Raw genomic sequence first — 23678 nt, 5'->3', positions numbered from 1 at the left:
AAAACATGCTGCATTTTCCTTTAAAATGTGTGTGTGTGTGTTGAGTTTACAGAGGGAAGCTAAAATGAAACTTGGCAAAGAGACAAGCTGGACTCGAACAAAATATTGTTTTGCAGTCTTGTGGAAAATAATTTACAGGAGAACAGAGAGCAGAATTGTGACCAATTAGAAGCAATGAGGGCTATTATTGGAGCAACTAAAATGTCAATGAGGATAACGATGAACACCTGTAGACCAGTGCTAATAGGGTTTTGTTCAATGCGATGAGTCTATGCTATTAAAGATGTGTAAAGCCACTGGAAGATTTATCAGAACTGACTTGAATGGGCTTTCAGGGTATGATTAAATATATAAATGATTGCATCAGACTTCACTGATCAGTTATTAATTACCAGCACGAATGCTGCAAATAGTAAAACGACCTTCTTATTTCATGGCCATCATCTATGTTTCAAATGTTAGGCCAGGCTCTTGCACAGTGGACAGTCTTCTTGTTTGCCACCGCTAGATCTTCCAGGCAGCATTGTTTAATAACTTTTATATTTACTTGGAAGAATCGGATCATGATTCCATCAATATCATTAACTGTATCCTGAGCATATGCTTAAACTTGGAAATTGCTCCCTTGGTCTGGAAATAGTTTAAATTTGGAATCGGAGGTGGATTGACTGCTGTGAGGGAGAGGGAAGAACAACAGAGGACCAGCATGAGGGAGAGGGAAGAATAATGGACAATGGGGAGGGAGAACAAAGGACAATGGGGACCTGGCATGGGGGAACCGTTGGGGGGGGGGGGGGGGGGGGGGCAAAAGAGGAGCCGGCGTCCTGTGTAACTTTGAAAGTGCTGTAGATGGCCGCTAATTGTATACGTTGGGTATGCAAGCAAAGAATTCCACTGTGCCTCGCCACATGTGACAAAGTATTCCATTCCAAAAATGGAGGACCTGGCATGAGGGGGACAGCCATGAGGGAGGGGAGGGGAGAACAAAGGAAGACCTGGGCCAGGTAACTTTGTCAGCACCCTTTATGTGGTGACCATTGCATACCTTGGATATGCAAGCAAAGAATTTCACTATGACTTGTCATGTAACAATAAAGTATTCATCATCATTCTACTGCCAAGGTGAGGGTAGATCAAATTAGAGGAAAGCAACTTTTTTTCCACATCAGTAATCTACAACCCAGCGGCAATAACGTTGAAGATAGATACAAAGTGTTGCAGTAACTCTAGTTGAATGAATGAATAAGTTTATTGGCCAAGTATTCACATACAAGGATTTTGCCTTGGTGTTCTGCCCGCAAGTGACAACATGACATAGTGACAGTTAAGAATGATACATAAAACATTAAACATTAATAATAAAACATTATTGATTAAACATGTGAATTAAATAAAATACCAGACCAAAAGGAGGCTACAGATATTTGGTTATTGAGTAGAGCTACTACTCATGGGGAAAAAAGCTGTTTATATGTCTGGCTGTGGCAGTTTTGACAGTCTGGAGTCGCCTCCCAGAGGGAAGTGATTCAAAGAGTTTGTGGCCAGGGTGAGAAGGGTCAGACATGATCTTGCCCGCTCGCTTCCTGGCCCTTGCAGTGTACAGTTCGTCAATGGAGGGATGGTTGCAGCCAATAATCTTCTCTGCTGATCGGACGTTTCGCTCCATCCTCCGGGTGTCGTGCTTGGTGGCTGACCCTAACCAGACCATGATGGAGAAGGTGAGAACAGACTCTACGATGGCTGTATAGAATTAGAATTATAGATTATAGAATTGCCTGTGATAGATTTTCCTTCCTCAGCTGCCGCAGGAAGTACATCCTCTGGTTGTGCTTTTTTGACTGGAGTCGATGGTAGCCACCCACTTAAGGTCCTTGGAGATGATGGTTCCCAGGAACTGAAAAGACTCCACAGATGTGACTGTGGTGTTGTTGATGGTGAGTGAGGTGAGGGGAGGGGGAAGCTCTCCTAAAGTCTACAATCAATTCCACCGTCTTAAGAGCATTGAGCTCCTGGTTATTGCGATGGCACCAGGACGCCAGTTGTGACACTTCCTGTCTGCAGGCAGGTTCCTCCCCATCCTGGATCAGTCCAATCAGGGTTGTGTCCACAAACATGAGAAGCTTGATAGAGGAGTCAGTGGAGGTGCAGTCATTGGTGTAGAGGAGAGGGGAGAGTACGTAGCCATGCGGTGCTCCTATTTGTGGGTCTGAGATGTGCTTTCCCAGCCTCACATGCTGCTTCCTGTCTGTCAGGAAGCTGGTGATCCCCTGACAGAGGGGTTCAGGCACAGTCAACTTGGAATGATTGGGAGTGTAGTAGCTCTGGCACAATGGTGTTGAATGCAGAGCTAAAATCAACAAACAAAATTCTGGCATAGGTCCTCTGGTGGTCTAGGTGCTGGAGGATGAAGTGCAGGCCCAGGTTGTCTGCGTCATCCACAGATCTATTGGCCCGATATGCAAACTGCAGAGGGTCCAGCAGGGGGTTTGTGATATTTTTATGCTTGGCCAGCGCAGTCCTCAGCCCAGGGGATAAGACTGCAATTGTTTGTTTGTTCGTTTGTTCCAGTTTGGGCACGGTGCACACTGCAGCCAGCCAACAGTCGCTTGTCTTTTTCTTTTTTTTCTCACTTTTAATTTTAATTTCAATTTTCGTGTATCCTGTGCGTTGTGACTGTTGGCAGACCAATTTCCCTCCAGGGTTGAATAAAGTTTTATTGTATCATATGGTTTGTCCAGTGGAGCTGTGAAATAAAAAGGGGACGATCACCATGTTGGGAGTGTACTATAGGCCCTGAATAGTCAACGGGGACTAGAAGAACAAATATGCCATATTGCAGGCAGCTGGATGGTTAATAGGGTTGGCATGGTAGGGGATTTTAACTTTCCCAATATAAACTGGGACTGTCAGAGTGTCGGGGGTTTAGGCGGGGTTGAATTTGTCATATGTGTTCAGGACAGTTTCCTTAGCCTACAAGCGAGAGGACAAAGCTTGATCTACTCTTAGGAAATTGGGAAGGGCAAGTGACAGAAGTGTCCATGTGTGAGGCTTTTGGGATCAGCGACCACTGTTTTATTTTAAAATAGTTATGGATAAAGACAAAGTTGGGCTACAATTAAGGTTCTGCATTGGGGCAAGTTCAACTTTGTGGTATTGAATGGAAACATACTAAAGTTGATTGGAGAGGCTTGTTGTTGGGCAACGGGAAATTAGGAAAGTAGGATGATTTAAGAGTGAGGGTAGACACAAAATGCTGGAGTAACTCAGCGGGACATGCACTATCTCTGGAGAGAAGGAATGGGTGACGTTTCGGATCGAGACCTTTCTTCAGACAGTCTCGACCTGAAACATCACCCATTCCTTCTATCCAGAGATGCTGGCTATCCTGATGATTTAATCCAGCATGTTGTGTCTACCTTTGATTTAAACCAGCATCTGCAGTTATTTCCTACTGATTTAAGAGTGTGTTCAAAGCATGCATGTTCCTATTAGAGTGAAGGGTAAGGCAGGTGGGAATAAGAAAACTGGATGGTTAGAGAAATTGAGCCTCGGGTCAGGAAAACTTATTCACATTAAAAGAGAAAATGCAGGGTTATGGTGCAAATGGCACAAAATCAAACTCCTTTAGAGAAATGACAGCGGACCAAGATTTCCTGTCCTGCTAAATTTCTTGTGGATGTGTGTTTTAATGGTAAATAATAATTCCCCCCCCCCCCCCCCCCCCCCCATATAACACTTGACCCTTTTAATGGTGGGTGATGTGGACAGTGAGAAAGTTCAGGTGTACTCATCGCTCCTGCACTGGACATCTAAAGCGGATGCAACGATGTGATGTTCTAACATTAATGCAGTACTTTATAAATGTATAGTGTGTGTATTATTGCGCAAGGTGGATTTTTACATATTACGATTTTCATCGGGTTAAAATCAGTGTACGATGCTTTGAGTGCGAGTGCAATTTATGTCTTTGCAGAATCAATGTGTCAAGTAATGACATCACAGAGTAGCTGGAGGGGAAAGAAAACACAGGAAGACAAAGGCGGGCGGGCACCGGGAGCAAGGCTAATATGCTGTTTGTTTTCCACGGATCTTCCAGTCGTGTTTACACGTTTGCTTTTCGTACAACTTATATCGGCATAACATCATTACAATTCCCCGAACATCTGCAATTGTCTCCTATTTGAAACGGCGCAGTCACTCGGGCCGATCTATCGGAATAACGAAGAATGTACTGGGGTGTTGGTTTTGCATCGTCCAGATCATGCGTAGTTGATCTGAGCAGGAATCAGAGCTTTTCTCTGGGACTGTGCGGTTCTGATGATCACTATTCTTTTTATGGATACATAATTACTTTCCCTCTGCAAGATTACTGTCGCATCATGTCAGGGCTGGGAGCGGAGTCATGGTGGAAGAAAACGCTGTGCTTGACCGGAGGTGCCTTGCTGGCAGCGGCTGCATATCTCTTGCACGAATTGCTGGCGATCAGGTAACCACTCATCATCTATGCTCCATATACCGGGCGTACAGACTGGGCACAAGGGCAGCGACGTTTGAAGCTGCCAAGCGGTGTTAGTCCAAGAGTCAGGAGAAAGGAGCTGATGTGGATCGTATGGCAAACCCTTGACACACATATACACACACACATGCACATGCACAAGAAGAAACAATCAGATTGTTTTGTTAATTAGAACGGCCCAGATTGCTTACAGGTTAGGTCCTGTACTCGCCTGAGAATTAGGTTAAGAACTGGCAATGTTTTTTTTTTAATTATGCAGGTATATCTTAAATACGAATTGTAACGCTTAAATATGATTTAGTATGATTAGCACGAAATGCAACGTAGTTATTTCACAATATATTTAATTTTTGTATTAGAAAACACCAATGATTTATTCTAGTTTTATTTTATTAGGAACGATTTACTTAAGCAGAATGAATAATTGTCGAGCTTTTTATAAACGAAGATGTAAACTCCCGGAGAATGTAACTCCAGGAGGATGTAACCACACGCTAAGTCCGTGTGTGTGTGCGCGTCAACACACTCGGGTACCAGTGATTGCGGCTGTTTCATTGGCCACACCAATCACGGAAATGAAACACACACTTCTCATAAACTGACAGTACAATAAATAATATGATCACAATATGATGCTATAGTCAAATAAATCTTGGAATGTGATCCAATTGCAAAAAAAACTATTTAAAACGAGGATTGTCAATATTATTATCGATTGAAATATTTCAGAACGTTTTTCTATACTTAATCATTGACTGTTTTGATCAAAACAGGCCAGATAATAATTGAAAGTCAATGTACTAACCTTAAGATACTGGAATGTAGAATAAAAAAACAGAAAATGTTGGAAAAGGTCATGTGCGGAGAGAGAAACATAGTTTAAAAAACGACAGGGTAGTTAAAACATTTGAAGAGGTGATGGGGAGGAAAGAATGGGGAAAAGTTAATATTTCTGGTAGGATGAGGATATGTTCCAAAGTAATATGTTGTACAAAGTCAAGCTGGTTTATAATTTAATCAGGGCTGCAACCAGCTATAGATGTATCTATGGTTTTCAGCAATGTATTGGACAAGGTTCCCCATTGTAGGCTGCTCTGGAAGACTAGATCAGATGGGATCCAATGAGAGATAGGTGAATGGATAGAAAATTGGCTTCATGGAAGGAAGGGTGATGGTGAAAGGTTGCTTCTCGGACTGGAGGCCTGTGACTAGTGGTGTGTCTCAGGGTTCGGTACTGGGCCCGTTACTGTTTGTCATCGATATCAATGATTAGGATGAGAACATACAGGGCAAGATTAGGAAGTTTACAGATGATACAAAAGTGGGTGGTATTGCAGATAGTGAAGATGGTTGTGAAAAATTGCAGCAGGATCTTGATCGATTGGCCAGGTGGGCTGAGGAATGGTTGATGGAATTTAATACAGAGACATGTGAGGTGTTGCATTTTGGAAAGTCTAACATAACAGGACCTACACAATATATGGTAGGCCTCTGGGGAGTGTTGTAGAGCAGAGGGATCTAGGAGAGCAGTTACAGTTTCTGGAAGTTGGCATCACAGGTAGACAGGGTGGTCAAAATGGCTTTCATCAGTCAGAATATAGAAGTTGGGCGGTCATGTTGCAGTTATATAAGACTTTGGTGAGGCCACATTTAGAGTATAGTGTTCAGTTCTGGGCACCATGTTACAGGAAAGATGTTGTCAAGCTGGAATGGGTACAGAGAAGATTTACGAGGATGTTGCCAGGGTGTGAGCTATAGGGAGAGGTAACGCAGCTGGGTCTCTATTCCTTAAAGCGCAGGAGGATGAGAGGGGATCTTTTAGAGGCGTATAAAACCATGAAAAGAATAGATTGGGTAGACACAGAGTAGGGTAATCGAGATCCAGGGGAACATGGTTTTAAGGTGAAGGGGGAAAGGTTTAATAGGAATCTGTGGGGTGACTTTTTCACACAGACGGTGGTGGGTGCTGGCAGCATGGAATCGGATACCATTTCACCCAACCTATCCATGTTAACCAAGCTGACTATCTATCCAAACTAATCCCATTTGACTGCAATTGGTCCATTTCTAGTTATACTTGCCCAAATGTCTCTTCAGTGCTGTAATTGTTCCCATCTCTGCCACGTCCTCTGGAAGTTTGTTTCATATACCCCCTATTCTATGTGGAATAACCTGTCCCTTGGATTCCCTTTAAATCTTACCCCTCTCACCTTAAGGTAATGCCTTTTAATTTGGCTCTCCTGCCCTGGGAAAAAAGACTGCGATTTTATACTCTTTCTGTGCCCCCTCAACTAATTTTTATAAACTTCTGTAAATCACCCCTCATTCTCTTAAACTCCAGAGAATTCTGGAGTGCATTCTCTTATTCGATCGAAACACGCACCTTGGTAACGGACCATTTGGCCCACCTAGTCCATGCTGACCATTGATCATCTGTTCACACTAGTTCTGTTATCTCACTTTTTGCATCTACCCCCTACACACTTGGGGCAATTTACAGAGGCAAATTAACCTCCATGTCTACACATCTTTGGGATATGGGAGGAAATTGGAGTACCTGGGGGAAACCCATGGGAGAATGTGTAAACTCCACACAGCCAACAACCTGTGGGGCAATAGATCTACCAGCTGTTCCACTGTGTATCCAGTCTCTCCTTGTGCCTCAAGCCCTCCAGTCCAGGACAACATCCATGTGATTTTTTTCTGCGCCCTCTCTAGCTAAATCACATGCTTCCTATATCTTGGAAACCAGAATTGCACACGATGCTGCAATTCCAACATTAGTCCAATACTGCAACGTTTTGTACAACTCAATGACCCAACTCCCCAAGTTAATGCTTTGATCAGTCCCCATTATTGATGTGTACAGTCTTCTCTGGAATACTGATCCTGTGACATATCTTTCTAAAACTGTTACTTGCTCCCCCTCCCCCTAGTCGCAACAGAGACTGTGTCCCCCTACTCCTTACCTTTTACCCCATCAGCTATCGCGTACAACACATAATTCTCCAACATTTTTGCCAGCTCCAATGGGATCCCACCACTAGTTACATCTTCCCATCTCAACCCCTTTCCACCTTCCACAGAGACTGTTCTCTCTGCATCTCCCTGGTTAACTAGTCCCTTCCCACCCAAACCATTACCTCCCCAGGTACCTTCCCCTGCAAACGCAGGAGATGCAAAACCTGCCCCTATACCTCTTCCCTCGACTTTGTCCAGGAACTCCGACAGTCCTTTCAGGTTAGGCAGAGGTTCACTTACACCTCCTCCAACCTCATCTACTGTATCCGTTGTTCAAGATGTGAACTCTTATACATCGGCGACCAAACATAGACTGGGCGATTGTTTTACTGAATACCTTTGCTCAGTCCGCCTGGACCTACCCAATCTCCTGGTTGCTAAACACTTAAGTTCTCCTTCCCATTCCTACACAGACCTTTCTGTCTGAGGTCTCCTCCATTGTCAGAGTGAGGTTAAATGCAAATTGGAAGAACAGCATTTCATATTTCGCTTTGGCAGTTTACAGCCCAGTGGTATGAATATTGATTTCTCTCACCCCGTCATTCCCTCTCCATCCCTCCCCCACCCAAGCTGCTCCAGCTTCTCGTTTTCACCAAACAAACAGCTAACAATGGCCTGTTTCCTTTATCATCATTACTTTTTTGCACATGTTTTATTCAGAGTTGCGTCTCAAGTCAGATTATTGGGAGCTAAATATTAAATTTTCAGTTTATTGTAGTCAAAAGATACAGTTTTAAATGATGTAGAAGCAGCTCTCCACATTGCTTCACATGGAATTGCGGAATTCATTGCCACAGAAGGCTGTGGAGGCGGAGATTGATAGATTCTTAATTAGTACCGGTGTCCGGGGTCATGGGGAGAAGGCAGGAGAAAGAGGTTGAGAGGAAAAGATAGATCAGCCATGATTGAATGGTGGAGTAGACTTGATGGGCCGAATGGCCCAATTCTGCTCATACCTTATAAACATGAACTCTCAGGAGGTTAGATTTTAGTATCTGCCAGATGAATGTTCCGTTAGCAGACAGGAAAAGTGATTATTGCTGACTTGCTTCTTTCATTCATGAACTGTGGGTATCACTGGTCGGGTGGTGTTGTGCCTACTTGTGCTGCTATGTATCGGACCTCTTTGGAGGGCATTTATAGGTTTGGCTGAAGGCCAGATGAGCTAAGGTATTTCCCCTCCCCTCAAGGGCACTGGTGAATGGCTTCAAATTTGGAATATACAGCTTTAAGGGTATTAGTTCTGCTAGCAGATTTTTTTAAGAATCACATATTTTAAAAGGGAATTAAATTATTAAGTTTGGTTTGAACAATCGTGTGTGTTATTAGCCTAGGCCTCCAGACTAAATTTAGTAACATAACAGCTGCACCAGCAGACCCCAGAGGGCACTGTGTCTACTTCAGCTGTTCATTTCTTGCTTTACCATTGCTTCTCACCAGAAGCAGGATTATCCTCCCTTTGCCCCTACAGGTAATATTGCTGGCTTCCTTGACACTGCCCACCATATGTGGTTTATATTGTGGAAGCTAGACTCAGCAAATAAGCTTTCTTTGCTCTGAATCTTAGCTTTTATTATGCATGCACAGGTCAGTATATCTAGTAACACCAATATTCTTTCAGCGTTTAATTAGTGATTCTCTTATTTTTCAGGAAGGAGCAGAAACTGGATTCAAAAGATGCAATTATATTACATCAGTTCTCTCGACCTGAGTGCAAGGTTCCTAGCTTGTCTCCTTTTTGCTTGAAGATGGAAACGTATCTTCGAATGGCAGACTTGCCGTACCAGGTGCTTCCTATTGTGTTTATTGTCTACCGTCTATTGACTTTCCGTAATGCTTGCCTGTCTGAGTTTCTTCAAAACAGCAGTCAAAATGGATAGGAAAGGTTTTGTGGATGTGGGCCAAATGCAAGCAAATGGGACCAGTTTATTTGGGGCATTTTATGCAGCATGGTCAAGTTGGACTGAGGGGCCTGTTTCCATGCTGTATGACTCCATGACTAAAAATATGTCATGGCACATTCTAATAGTTGATCTTTCTGTTGATGACCTCCTGAGCCATTTCATTAATGTAGTGGATTCCTCAATTCCAAAATTACTCAATTCCTGTTTGAGTTCTCAATATTGGATGACCAACATAACCCTTGATCCAAAAACCACAGAGCCCCTTCTGTTGCCTTGTACCCAACATTACTCTGTTGGCAGCAACAGTTATAGCTTTAATAGCAACACAACATTTGGTCAGATAAAGACCAGCAGGATGGAGAAATATTCCAGAAACAGTTATAAAATCATCACATTTTGGCGGCCTGAAGAACGACAATTGAAGTTTCCAACTGATCTTTATTCAAAAGTTCGGTTTACAGTATACAGGTTCTCTAGACATGTCTGGCCACAACGGTGGTCAGCACTGAACTAACGCGCGAAAGGAAAAACCGCGCGAAAACAAGCAGCCCCTCCTGAGTCACGTGACTCCGGCTTCCAAACGCCGGGTTCGATCTCTGCATGCGCTAGCAGGCGCTGCTACATGCCCCCCCCCCCCCCAGAATCCACGGTACGGAAACGAACGGGCAAACGGACGGTTCGACCAGAACGCGTAATCGCCCAAAATCGCGGGGCGAGCACAACAGTAGGGACTGGCAGAACAGGACCAGAGTGGCGCGAAAAAAGCGAATGAGTCATGGCGTGAGCAACCCAGGGAAGTCAGCGAACAGGGCTGCGAAAGGTTGCTGATCTCAGCTACCTCGTCGAGTTGCTGTAAGGGCGTAGACGGGCTGCGCGGCTTGGCAGGGCACAGGTCCGACACGGGGACCATGCGTCCACCTCGCACATCGACTAGCAGGGAGAACGCATGCAATAAATCGGCCCCCAGGATCGGTTCGGCGACATCAGCAACGATAAACTTCCGCCTGTACTCGTGGGAGTCGAAATTTAAGTCCATGGTCCGCATACCGTAAGTGCAAATGTCGCTCCCGTTGACAGCTGAGAGGGCGGGTCCTACCTTACCAGCACGAATATCTCGGGCGCTCGGAGGCAGGATGCTGGCGTGGGCACCGGAGTCCACCAGGAAATGGTGGCCGGAATGGCGATCGCGGACGTAGAGGCGTTTGTTTGGGCCGATCGCATTCGCCTCTATGGACGATCGGCCGAGGCATTTCCCGGGTATGAGCAGGGGCTCCAACATCTTCGGGCTTCGGGGCCCGTATTGTTGATGGTAGCAACACCAGCGTCGTTGGCTGTAGACCACTGGCCGCGGCCATTCTTCTTCGGCGCTGGGCTGGGCTTCTTCTTCCTCTCGATGTCGTCTTGGTTGCACCCGTGCTGTGACCAGAAGGCGGTTAAAAAGCAAACGCGTTCCGCCGTCTGTGTGCCCACAAGTCGTCGGCTTTCTACATGAGTTGTTGGGGGTCGCTGAAATCAGCTCCGGCAAGCATCAGCTTCGTCAGGCATCTGCTCTAGAAAAGCAGACTTGGGCGGTGCCCGTCCATCAGGGCTAACATCTCCGCCATAATGGTGGATGGCCGACGGTCGCCGACACTGTCCATGTGCAGCAGCTTTGCTGCCCTGTCTCTGCGGCTGAGACCATGAGCATGGAACAGCAGGGCCTTCAGCTCTTTGTATGTGATGATAGTCGGCGGGTCCCTGATGTAAGGCAACAGCCTCGAGGCACAGTCCTGCGGCAATGCCCCCACCACATGAAAGTACATAGTATCGTCTGCTACAATGCGATGCAGGTGGAACTGTGCCTCAACATAGGCAAACCATACCTGAGGTTGATCAGGCCAAAAGGCAGGCAATTTGAAGGCCAGTGCGCCCTGCCTCGTGCTGGCCGATTCTGCGGGAACACTCTCTTCCTGCAGAATTCTTCTGTCTAATGACGGCTAGTCATGTCTGAAGAACGACAACTGAAGTTTCCAACAGATCTTTATTCAAAAGTTTGGTTTCCAGTATACAGGTTCTCTAGACACGCCTGGCCACAACGGTGGTCAGCGCTGAACTAACGCGCGCAAGGAAAAACCGAGCGAAACAAGCAGCCCCACCTGAGTCACTAAAACATATCCTTGATTTTTAAATTAAATTTGCAATATATATTTCAGGTAGCTCGTAATTCATAGTTTATTCCGCCAGTTATTCTGTGTATATTGAATATTCTTAGCAGCAGGGCCCAGGGCAAATATCTACTCAGTTAAGTTCTGCTCAATATGCCATTGCCTAAAAAGGGCAATCTAGTGCATGAGACACAAATGTAGTGATATAGATACAGTAAGTAATTAAGAGGTCTAATGATATGTTGGCCTTTATTTGGCAAGCAAAGTATAAAATTGAGGAGGTACTGAAGCAACTACACTGGGTAACTGTGAGACCACACATTGAGCACTGTGCACAGTTTTGGAGAAGGATGTGCTTGCATTGAAGTAAGTGCAGGCAGGGTTCACAAGGTTGATTCCTGCCATAAAGAATTGACGTATGAAGAAAGAGTGAGCTGGTTAGAGTTCAGAAGGATGACAGATGCTCTGACTGAAACATGTAAGACTATGAGGGGGATTGATGGGGTGAATGCTGAGAGCATGTTCCCCTCTAGTGGGGCTAACTAGAATGAAGATATATGGTTTTAGAATAAGTGGTCACCCATTTCAGACAGGGGTCATCATTCAGAGAGTCGACTCTTTGGAGTCACAGGGATAAGGCAGACGAATGGGGTTGAGAAGGAAAATAGATCTGCCATAATCAAAAAGCAGAGGAGTCTTGATGGGCCGAATGGCCTAATTCTGCTTCTATGCCTTATGGTCTTAAGGTCTTTGGAATTCTCTACCTCAGACGTGGAGTCATCGCTCTTTTTGTAGTGGAGTTTGCAGATATTTCAATACAAGGGGACCAAGGGGTAGGGGAAGAAAATGAGTATGTGGTGTTGTGGTCAGCATTAGATCACCCTTTGCAGAGCAGACCCAAGGGTCCAACTGGCCTCGTACTGCTCTATTTTACATTTTCTTGTCCAGGGTTTATCTTCAGAGATCTTAATGCTTCAGGACCTAGCATTATTTCAAAATTAATTTCAGGACCAGTGAGCTGGTCAAAAGTCATTTTGTATTCAGAAATAGTCATTAGAAAAAAACGTTCAAGAAAATTGCCTGAAACTACATTTCAGAAGCGCAAGTATATTTCTGGAAAATAAAAACTTGATATTTTTTGTGTTGTAAAATATAACACAGTTCTATGCACATTAATTAAAATAAAATCAGAGTTGATGTTAATTCTGAAAGAAATAGTGGATGATGTACAGATTTCAATAATTCACCACATGAAATGATAGTGAAAAGCCTTTAACATTCAAACCAGATTGTGCCTGATCGGTCCCAAATAACAGCCACATCTGTCTTTCCTGATTGTCTGATGTTCTGCATGGGTCTTCCTCTACTTTGCATTAGATTCAGATTCAAATTTATTGTCATTGTGCAGTGTACAGTACAGATGCAGAGCATTGTTCTTGCACAATACAATTTTGTTACATTGGCCCTTTGATTTGGAACACAGTGAAAGCAAGGCCAAGTGAAAGGAATTGTACAGCTAAACACCATGAATAGTTCTGTGGTCAAGGTTGCTCCATTTATTTGCTGCATTATAATCTCAGACACAGTGATACGGTGGTTAAGTTACTGGACCAACAGCAAAGTCCTCTGAAATTGAACCAAATAGACTTTTTATGATAACATAATGATACATAATAGAGTCATACAGCATGGAATCAGACTCTATAGCCCAACTTTCCCACACCGACCAGCATGTCCCATCTACACTAGTCCCACCTGCCTTCGTTTGGCCCATATCCCTCTAAACGTATCCTATCCATCTACCTGTCTATATGTTTCTTAAAAGTTGCGATAGTACCTGCGATAGTTGAGAAATTTAAGATCATAAGACCATAAGACATAGGAACAGAATTAGGTCAATCAGCTTAGAATTAGGTCATAGTGCCATCGAGTCTGCTCCGCCATTCGATCATGGCTGATCTATTTTTCCCTCTCAACCCAATTCACCATAATTGTTGACACCCTTTTAATTTATATTTAATTTACTTTCAATTGAAATTCAAGTAATTAAATAATCTAGAATTAAACTGCAGGATTATTGTAAAATTCTTCTGATTAAGTAAAGTGCATAAGAGAAAGGAATATGTTATTGTTGCCTAGCCTGCCCTATATATGACTACAGACCCACCAATGTGATTTATGTTTAATTGCCTCCACTGGTTAGGACAATTTGTGATTAATAATTAATGTTAGCATTGCCAGAGATGTCTACATCCTGTGAAAGGATAAATATAAATAAAATGGAAATTAAGTTTACTGTCTCCTAAAATTCGAAGGATAAAGGTAAAGCTGTCATCAGATGCCTTTTGAAAATACTGAAATCCATGATTGTTTTAAGTTCGAGAGCTGTGATTCATGCAGCAACCTTTGCTACTTAAGGCAATTTTCAAAATATTCTTGTTCTACTAAAGAGATTTAGTCATATAGTCATATAGCATGGAAACAGGCCCTTTGGCCCAGCCTGTCCATGCCGACCAAGATGTCCGATCTAAACTAATCACATTTACTCATGTTTGGCCCATAATCCCTCTAAACCTTTCTGATTCATGTAGCTATCTAAATGTCATTTAAATGTTATTGCACTTGCCTCAACTACTTCCTCTGCCAGCTTGTTCCATATATCCACTCCCCTCCGTGTGAAAAGGTTGTCCCTCAAGTTCCTATTAATTCTTTCCTCTCTCACTTTAAACCAATGTCCTCTGGTCTATGATTCCCCTACCCTGAAATCAATGCTCAATTGTTGGTGGCTTTGCCATAAACTAACTGATATGCTCTATTACAGTGCACATAATGTTTGTGTGTGAGAGAGAGAGAGAGAGAGAGAGAGAGAAACATGAAATTGCAAATAAAATTGTAGGTTTAGGAAAGGCTGATGAGTAGGAAAATAGATACTGTCTCATGTTAAATTGGGCAAATCTTCTTAATGGATAAAGACCAGTGGAAGATGTTTTAAAAAAAAATATGAAAGTATTACACAATCAGTTAATCCCAAAAGGGCAGTAGACGTTTGCCAGAGAAAAAAAAACAGCTGGTTGCTCCAGTTTCCATCCACATCTCAAAGGCATACTGATAATTTAGCTGGCAACTGGAAATTATTCCCTAATATAGATTAATGGCAACATAAAGAAAGAGAAGTTGATGGATTTGTATGAGAGACACTAAGACACAGTGATACCAGGAAATAAAGAGAGTGAGTATGGGCCAAATGAGCCTGCGCCGACTTGATGGGCCAAATGGCATTAATGTGCACTATTACAAGTATAAGATAAGCAAACCATTAGGAAAGAAGAAATCAATGTCGCCATTGGGTGACAGTTCCTCCAAAGAGTAAGATTCACCAACATGTGCCTGAATTAGAGAGTATTAGCTACAAGGAGAGGTTGGACAAACTTGAATTGCTTTCTGCGGAGCACCAGAGTCTGTAGTTTGGTGGGGGGAGAGGGGTGACCTGATAGAAATATACAAACTTATGAAAGGCATAGATAGGTTAGATAGTCAGTTGTTTGTTCCAGGTAGGAAATGTCAAATAAGAGGGGGGAAAGATTAAAGGAAATGGCTGAGGCAGATTTTTGTGGAGTCTAAAATGTGCCTGGGGAGATGGTGGAAGCAGATACGATGACAATGGATAGAAGGCATATAGACAGCACTTGAGCAAGCAGAGGATGGAGGAATGCAGACTATGTGAAGGCAGATGGAATTGGTTAAAGTTGGCATCATGGTGGGCACAAGCATCATGGGTTGAAGGACCTGTTCCTGTCCTGTAATTAGTGACCTAGAATCATACAGTATGGAAACAGGCCATTTGGCTCAGCCCGCCCACGCCAACCAACATGCTCCATCTACACTAGTCCCATTTGCCTGCGTTTTTCCCCCATATCCCTCTAAACCTCTCCTATCCATGTACTTGTTCAATGTACAAATTGGAAAAATGGGCATTTTGGTCCACTATTTAAAAAAGACGAGGAGAATATTATAGACAAGATGTTGTTGAAAAGTGTTTCAGGTCTACAATTTAAAATAGTGACGAGCACCTAAAGGCTTCTAGCTGATCAGAGTATAAATCATACTTGACAAAATGGGTTAATAAAAAAAATAAATAAATAAGATCGCATACAGTGGGATTTATCTAGCCACGGGAAGCTTTTGATAAATTCCCCCAGAGTTTAGAGTTTTGTCTAAATTTGGTGTTCATGGAATACAGCAAAATTATTAACATGGTTAGGGAACTGAGCAGCAAGAGACAGAAGAGGGATAACTGGAAGCATTTGACAAGGTCTCACAAGGATTTTTTATTGGCCCCTTGACTACTCACAGTAGAATGTAAAGCCACATATATGAGTCGGCCAATGATACATACACAGGCAACATTGTGGGCCATGTACATGGAAGCAGTAAATGAAAATATGTTATTAATGGATTGAAGTATTGGCAAAATCGTGGCAAATGGATCTTGGTACAGGCAAAATTGGACCATCCCCTTTTACAAATAGGTCGTTAGTCCTGAATGCTCACTTGTAATACCAATTCCACATTCCGTGACAATTTTATAGAAACCACCTTAATTTGTTTATTAACGTCTTGTATGACCCATCATTGAAGGTATTTTGAAATGCCAAATGCACCAATTTCAGGCATTTCTCTATTTCTGATATTAAGGTAACCTTGTATCTTAAATAGTATGGTTATATTTTTTAACTTCCAGTCTGTGGGAATGGTTCTAGAATCCATGGACTTTTGGAAGATGAATACTATTGCATCCACTGACTTTAGCCACCACCTTCAAACCCTTGCAACGAAGGTCATTCCATCCTGAGGATTCGTCAATTTTTGATCTCAAAAGGCCCTGTCCTACTTGCGTGTCCTTGGCACGCAAATCACGCGATCTCGTTGTCGCGTTGAGGTGCATGGGCATCGTGTGGCTGCACGGGCATCGTGTGGCTGCGCGGGGCTGGTCCCACTGAGAAGCGCAGAGGGGATGGAGTTGTGCGCGGCACTCTGAAATTATGTAGCGAACAAAATCTTTGCGTGCCAACGGCCAGTCGCGTAACTGACGGCCAACGTGGGACAGGCCCAAGACCATGGCGCGACTCAACATCTCACCTCCAACAGCTGCAGTAGCAGGCAAACGATCGTCGAACTCGGCCTGGAGCTCACGGCCGTTGTGGTCCGGATCCGCCCCCACTTCTACTCCCAGAGCGGGGCCAAGAAAATTGAACATAGACATAAAATGCTGGAGTAACTCAGCGGGACTGGCAGCATCTCTGGAGAGAAGGAACGGATGACGTTTCGGGTCAAGGCCCTTCTTACAGACTGAAGAAGAGTCTCGACACGAAACGTCACCCATTCCTTCTCTCCAGAGATGCTGCCGGTTCTGCTGAGTTACTCCTGCATTTTGTGTCCATCTTAGAATGACGTCACGCGCTCCAGATGGCTGTGCGGACGCATGAAGTCACGCGGGACCGTTGCGCCTCAACGTGCCAAGGACACGTAAGTGGGACAGGGGCTAAGGGCTGATAATACTAACTCTTACTGACGCTAATTTCTCTCAGTTCTCATTCACATTAACCTGTTATTCTTGACTATTTCTGGAATAGTTTCTGTGTCTTCATCAGTGAAGGATGACTCAAAATAGTTGTTTCATTTCTTTGTTCCCCAATATAATGTATCTAACTGAAAGAGTTCATAATAATCCCTTTTAGTCGATGTTTGCTAAAAATGAATGCTGACAATGGTATACAAAGAGCACACACAGTGCTGGTGCAACTCAACAGGTCTGTGGAAGATGTTCCATGCATTACTTTACGTTTTCCTTAAAATTCCAATATCTGCATTTCCTTGTGACTCCATAACCTGAGCGTATTCTGTTATGTCCTGCTCTTAGTTTAATTTAGAGATGCAGCATCGAAACAAGCCTCTTGGTCCACTGGTCCACACTGACTATAGATCATCAGCTCTATGTTATCCCACTGTTTGCATCTGCTTCCTGCACACCAGAGGCAATTTAGAGAGACCGACAAATTCTCACATCTTTGGGATATGGCAGGAGAAGGAGCACCCAAAGGAAACCCATGAGGTTAGAGGGAGAACGTGCCAACTCCACTCAGACAGTACCCGAGGTCAGGATCAAACCCGGGTCTCCAGCACTGTGAGACAGCGGCTCTACCTGTGTGCCACTGTGCCGCTCTGTGCTCAAGAGGAACATTGCAGCTGCTGATGAATGTTGATAAGCAAGAGAAATTGCCTTGCAGAAAACATGCAGCTGCCTCTCAAGCCTGCCTCTTACTGACTATGCCTGGCATGTTGCGATAGATTTCCCAGCATCTCCGCTACAGCTGCATCACACAGTCTCCTGAGTGCGGCAAAGAAACGGAAACAATCCCGGTCAATGAAAGCATATAAACTCCTTGTGTTTCTGTCTGCTCTTCCCCTCAGCTCAGCTGACTGAAACCAGCCCACATCACGCTGCTTCAAAGGTGTTCACTGTTGTGTGTCCATTGCTTGTGTTTCTGTCTTGCTCTGATCCTTGACCCAGCCTCGATCCTCCTACTGAAAAAGTAATATTAAATAATGTTTAAATCAGACCATGTTTGAGACTGCCACCTGGCATTTCAGTCCTTTGGGATCTCAGGGTCTTTAACATCTGTTCCTTACCTGAATCTTAATTTCCACCCCCTCCCCTCCAAACCTCAAACCTCCACTCCCAGTCTCTTGATGGCCCTGCCAGATATCTGTTCCTGAAAGCCCTCCCAACTCAGAGGTTCTCCTATCAGGCCTCCCCAGCTCATATCTCCCCTCAAAAAGCTGTGAGTGCTCCTATCATTTTAATCTTCATTCTCCATATTTTTTTTTTGTTTAAAACTGGGAGGAGCATAAATTGATTTAATAAGTTGCACAATGTACAAGGGCACTCTGCATGTTCTGGAAAGTCACTTTTTTGTTTTAAATAGCAATGACATTTAGATATACTGTTCCCAGTGCCATGCCTCCCACTCATTGGGAAAGTGTAAATCAGCATGTTTGTACCAAGCTTCAGTGGAGCCTATTAAATTGCAGAGATAGCAAAAGACAGCAGTAAATTACAAATATTCTATCCGACTAATTCCCCGAATGACCATCAACAAATGTAAGACTTTATTCATACCAGTTGTAAAGGAAGCCTGATGTGCTGTCAATGATCTTGTGCTGTGCTGTGTTTTAAATAAATTATTATTGAGCAAATTTAGTGACTTGATGAACCAAAGTTCGGTAATCTAATACTGTCATTGGGGCTAGCCCACCTCCTACTGTACAGGGTGCTTTCACATGGAGTCTGCAGCCATCCATTCAAGAATAGTCATGAGATCTATTTCAGCGAAGATAGACACAAAATGCTCGAGTGACTCAGCGGGACAGGCAGCATCTCTGGAGAGAAGGAATGGGTGACATTTCGGGTTGAGGCCCTTCTTCACTCTGCCTATGCCGCTGAGTTACTCCAGCATTTGTGTCTATTTTCGATTTAAACCAGCATCTGCAGTTCTTTCCTACACAGATCTATTTCAGCACTGTGTAACTAGCAAGTGAGCTACTGGATCTGGATGTAGTACGCTGAAGAGCATCACTCAGCACCATGTTGGTGGTGGACATGCTAGTCGAGATGGAGATGCATCTTTGTATGTGTTGATGTTTTTGGAGATCTCTGGTGCTGGCTGCTAGGGTATTCCAATCCCTTGCTGTCTTGAAGAAAAACGAGTTAGAAAGTGCTATGAAGTGCTGTGCGGAATGAAATAATTTCCAGGTTGGTAGCTACTGGTTGACATGCCTATGGGTGCTTGGGTTAACTGGACGTGGTCCTTCATGTTTAAATCAATAGTGGTATTCTTGATCTTGTGGAATGTTGTCAGTAGTGACCTGCAACGTAATACAGGAGATGATTAACTGCATTCACATTCTGGCAGCAGAGCACGTATGAACAGTGGCATGTAGATGCTGCCTGGTTTATGATTGAGTTGGTCATTTAGTTTGAAAGAACTGTGGTTATTCATTTGAGTGAGGAGGTAATATTTTCCATATTGTACCAAGAGGGCTGGGGCTGTGGTTGACCTTGAAATCTTGTGCTGGACCTTTAGCCGTCTCTTTTTCCTGACTTAAATAGACCCCTTGATGCCCATTCTCCTTTGCACCCAACATGACAAGGAACAGAGAAAGCCCACGGGTCAGGACCTTTGGTCTATCCTTGATCGGACTTTGCTGGCTTGCACTACCTTGCACTAAACGTTATTCCCTTATCATATATCTATACACTGTAAATGGCTCAATTGTAATCATGTATCGTCTTGCTGCTGGCTGGGTAGCATGTAACAAAAACTTGTCATTGTACCTCGGTACACGTGACAACAAACTAAGCTGAATGAGGAGTAGGAGGGATGAGGGCTGGTGAAAAGCTCTAGCCTGGAGGACAGATGTTCCAGGCCTTTCATGCTAAACATCAATACCTGGCAGGCAGGTTTGCTGGTGCTACATGGGTGGGTTTTAACTAAATAGTGGGGGCGGTGGGGTCAACAATGAGGAAGCATATGCGTGCAGTTAATGGGAAAGAGAGTGTAGGAAAGGTCACATTTAAACTAACAGGGCAGTGGGATGGGAACCAATGTAAGGAGACAGAGGGCTGTAAAAGGAGGACAGAAGCAAAAGGTAGAAGGGAGTAAAGAAAAACAAACCTGAAAGCGTTGTGCCTTAATCCGTGGATATATCGTAGCGGCTCGTTATGCCAGCCGTAGGTACTCGGGACTATTTTTTTACTCTTGGACATTTTTCGTCATGTTGAAAAAACGTCCTGACTTTCCTGATGCCCCGAGTACCTACAGCTGGTATAACGAGCCGCTACGATATATCCACGGACTTCTACCGAATCCTACGGACTCGTTACGAACATTCTGCGAGTTTGAAAACAAGTCGTGAATAACTCAGGAGATTTTGTGAATAACTCGGGAAAGTGGGACAGGCCCTTTAGATATAGCTCTTAGGGCTAATGGAATCAAGGGTTATGGGGATAAAGCAGGAACGGGGGACTGATTTTGGATGATGATATTGAATGGCAGTGTAGCCTACCCCTGCACCTATTGTCTATGTTTCTATGTTATCTTAGATGTCTTGGCTTCCTGATGAGGTGGAGACAAAGATCTGCCACATATGGCAGGCACAACTGTATACAACCACAGCACCGCATCTCGACTGCTCTGCCTGCAGTTATAAAGGTGACCGTGATGCAAAATAGTTTGGCGATTAGTCATTCCTGGATGGTGCTGGACATCATTTCACATGTTCCAGCATGGTGTTCACTCTCAGGCAGGTGGCATATGGTGTTTACTGAAGAGAACAACAAGCAGCACTAGTCTGGGGATGATCAAAACTACCAGATTTCCAATGGATGACAGACTGCACCCACACTGCATTGGAAGTCCACTGTGGAATACGTATCTGTCTCTCAGCTGGAAAGGCATTTGTAACTTAATCCCTGAACAAACCCGCAAGTCTTTGAGATCCCTGCAATTAGTGCAGGTGGGGTGATTCTTGCTGCTGCTGAATGCTCTGCTTCTGCTGTGGTTAGCTCAGTCACTGTAGATCAAGGATATACGTCAGAAAATAGGAACAGGTGTGGGCCACTGCAATTCTACATGATCAAGGCCGATTTTCCCCAAACCTCAACTCCTCTTTTCTGCCACATGGCCCTTAATTACCTCATTCAGGCATTGAGTCTTACAGTGTGGAAACAGGCCCTTCTGCCTAATTAGAGGCAACATGTCCCATCTACACTAGTCCCACTTGCCCGTGTTTGGCCCATACCCTCTCCTATCTATATACCCGTCTAAATGTTTCTTAAACATTGCAACAGTTACCTCCTCTGGCAGCTCATTCCATACGCCCACCATCCTTTGTGTGAAAGGTTTCAAAGGTTTCAAAAAGTTATCAAAAGTTAACTGCCTCCTTTTTAAATACCTCCAATGATCTAGATTGGACTTGGACAGGTTGGGCGAGTGGGCAGAGAAATGGCAGATGGAATATAGTGCAGCAAAAGAGTGGAGTCATGCATTTTGGTAGTAGGAATCAAGGCGTAGACTTTTTTCTAAATGGGGAGAGAATCCAGAAATCGGAGGTGCAAAGGGATTTGGGAGTGCTGGTGCAGGATTCTCAAAAAGTTAATCTGCAAGTCTTAGGCACCGTATCTGAGGAAGGGTGTGCTGGCTCTAGAGAGGGTCCAGAGGACATTTACAAGAATGATCCCTGGAATGAGTAGGTTAACCTATGATGAGCGTTTGTCGCCACTGGGCCTATACTCACTGGAGTTTAGAAGAATGATGGGGGACCTCCTTGAAACATACAGAATAGTGAAAGGCTTGGATAGAATGGACTAGTGGGAGAGTCTAGGACTAGAGGTCAAAGCCTCAGAATTAAAGGACGTTCTTTTAGGAAGGAGATGAGGAGAAATTTCTTTAGTCAGAGGGTGGTGAATCTGTAGAATTATTTGCCACAGAAGGCTTTGGAGGCCAAGTCAGTGGATATTTTTAAGGCAGAGATAAATAGATTTTTGATTCGTACAGGTGTCAGATGTTATGGGGAGAAAGCAGGAGAATGGAGTTTGGAGGGAGAGATAGATCAGCCATAATTGAATGGCAGACTTAATGGTCCGAATGGCCTAATTCTACTCCTACAACTAATGACCTTAGGACCTTATAATACTTAACTAATTTTAAAATTCAACTCCTCAGCAATAAAGACATTTACATTCTTAATGTATTACATGATAACATATCATCTCAGATTCCTCTGTACTCCATATTCTTTTTATTTCCGTTTAGATAATAGTCTTCCTTTTGATTTCTCTCACCAAATTTCTCAACCTCACATTATTGTATGTTAAACTCCATTTGTGAAGTTTCTGCTCACTCACTCACACTTTCCTGAATATCCTAAATATCCTCATCATGTCATACACGCTTTTATGTCAGCAGCACACATGGACACCTTAAACTGTCTCCTCATCCAAGTAATTCATATAAATAGTAATTATTTGAGAGCAACACATGTTCCACAGGGCACTCCGCTGGTTACTTCTTGAAAAAGCCTCATTTATTCAGATTTACTATCTTCTTTGCGATAACCTGTCCTCAACTAATATTAACATAGCCGTGACAATATTTTCTTGTGCACATGCCCTTCCTGTGGCACTCATTGAATTCCTTCTGGATATCGGTCGGAATGCATCGGGTAGATGCACAGAGTCTCTTGCCCAGAGTAGGTGAATCGAGGACCAGAGGACATGGGTTTAAGGTGAAGGGAAAAAGATTTAATAGGAATCTGAGGGGTACCTTTTTCACACACAGGGTGGTGGATGTATGGAACAAACTGCTAGAGGAGTTAGTTGAGGCAGGGACTATCCCAACGTTTAAGAAACAGTTAGACAGTTAGACACGTGGATGGGACAGATTGGAGGGATATGGGGCAAATGTGGGCAGGTAGGACTAGTGTAGCTGGGACATCTTGACCAGTGTGGGCAAGTTGGACTGGATGGCCTATTTCCACACTGTATCACTTTATGACTAAGACTCTATCCAAATGCACTTCATCTATATGTTCTCAATAGACAATAGGTACAGGAGTTGGTCATTTGGCCCTTCAAGCCAGCACCGCCATTCAATGTGATCATGGTTGATCATCCCCAATCAGTACCCCGTTCCTGCCTTCTCCCCATATCCCCTGACTCTGCTATTTTAAGAGCCCTATCTAGCTCTCTCTTGAATGTATCCAGACAACTGGCCTCCACCGCCCTCTGAGGCAGAGAATTCCACAGGCTCGCAATTCTCCGTGAGAAAAAGTGTTTCCTCGTCTCCGTTCTAAATGGCTTACCCCTTATTCTTAAACTGTGGTCCCTGGTTCTGGACTCCCCCAACATTGGGATCATGTTTCCTGCCTCTAGCGTGTCCAAACCCTTAGCAATCTTATATGTTTCAATGAGATTGCCTCTCATCCTTCTAAACAGTGTACAAGCCCAGCCTCTCCATTCTCTCACCATTTGAC

General features: G+C 43.9%; 1 protein-coding gene across 1 annotated transcript in view; it reads left to right on the top strand.

Moving 5' to 3' along the window:
- Positions 1-3748: 3748 nt before the first annotated feature.
- faxcb (failed axon connections homolog, metaxin like GST domain containing b) overlaps positions 3749-23678 on the top strand; it is a 64485-nt gene continuing 44555 nt past the window's right edge. The window contains exons 1-2 of the mRNA XM_055635869.1: positions 3749-4486; positions 9189-9324. Coding sequence (XP_055491844.1) covers positions 4227-4486; positions 9189-9324 — 396 coding nt within the window. The 5' untranslated portion in view covers positions 3749-4226. The remainder of the gene's footprint in view (positions 4487-9188; positions 9325-23678) is intronic.

The sequence above is a fragment of the Leucoraja erinacea genome, chromosome 5 (genome assembly GCF_028641065.1).
Source record: "Leucoraja erinacea ecotype New England chromosome 5, Leri_hhj_1, whole genome shotgun sequence".
Classification (NCBI taxonomy): Eukaryota; Metazoa; Chordata; class Chondrichthyes; order Rajiformes; family Rajidae; genus Leucoraja; species Leucoraja erinaceus.
Note: the sequence above shows the minus strand (reverse complement) of the source record. Positions and strands in the feature narration are given on the sequence as shown.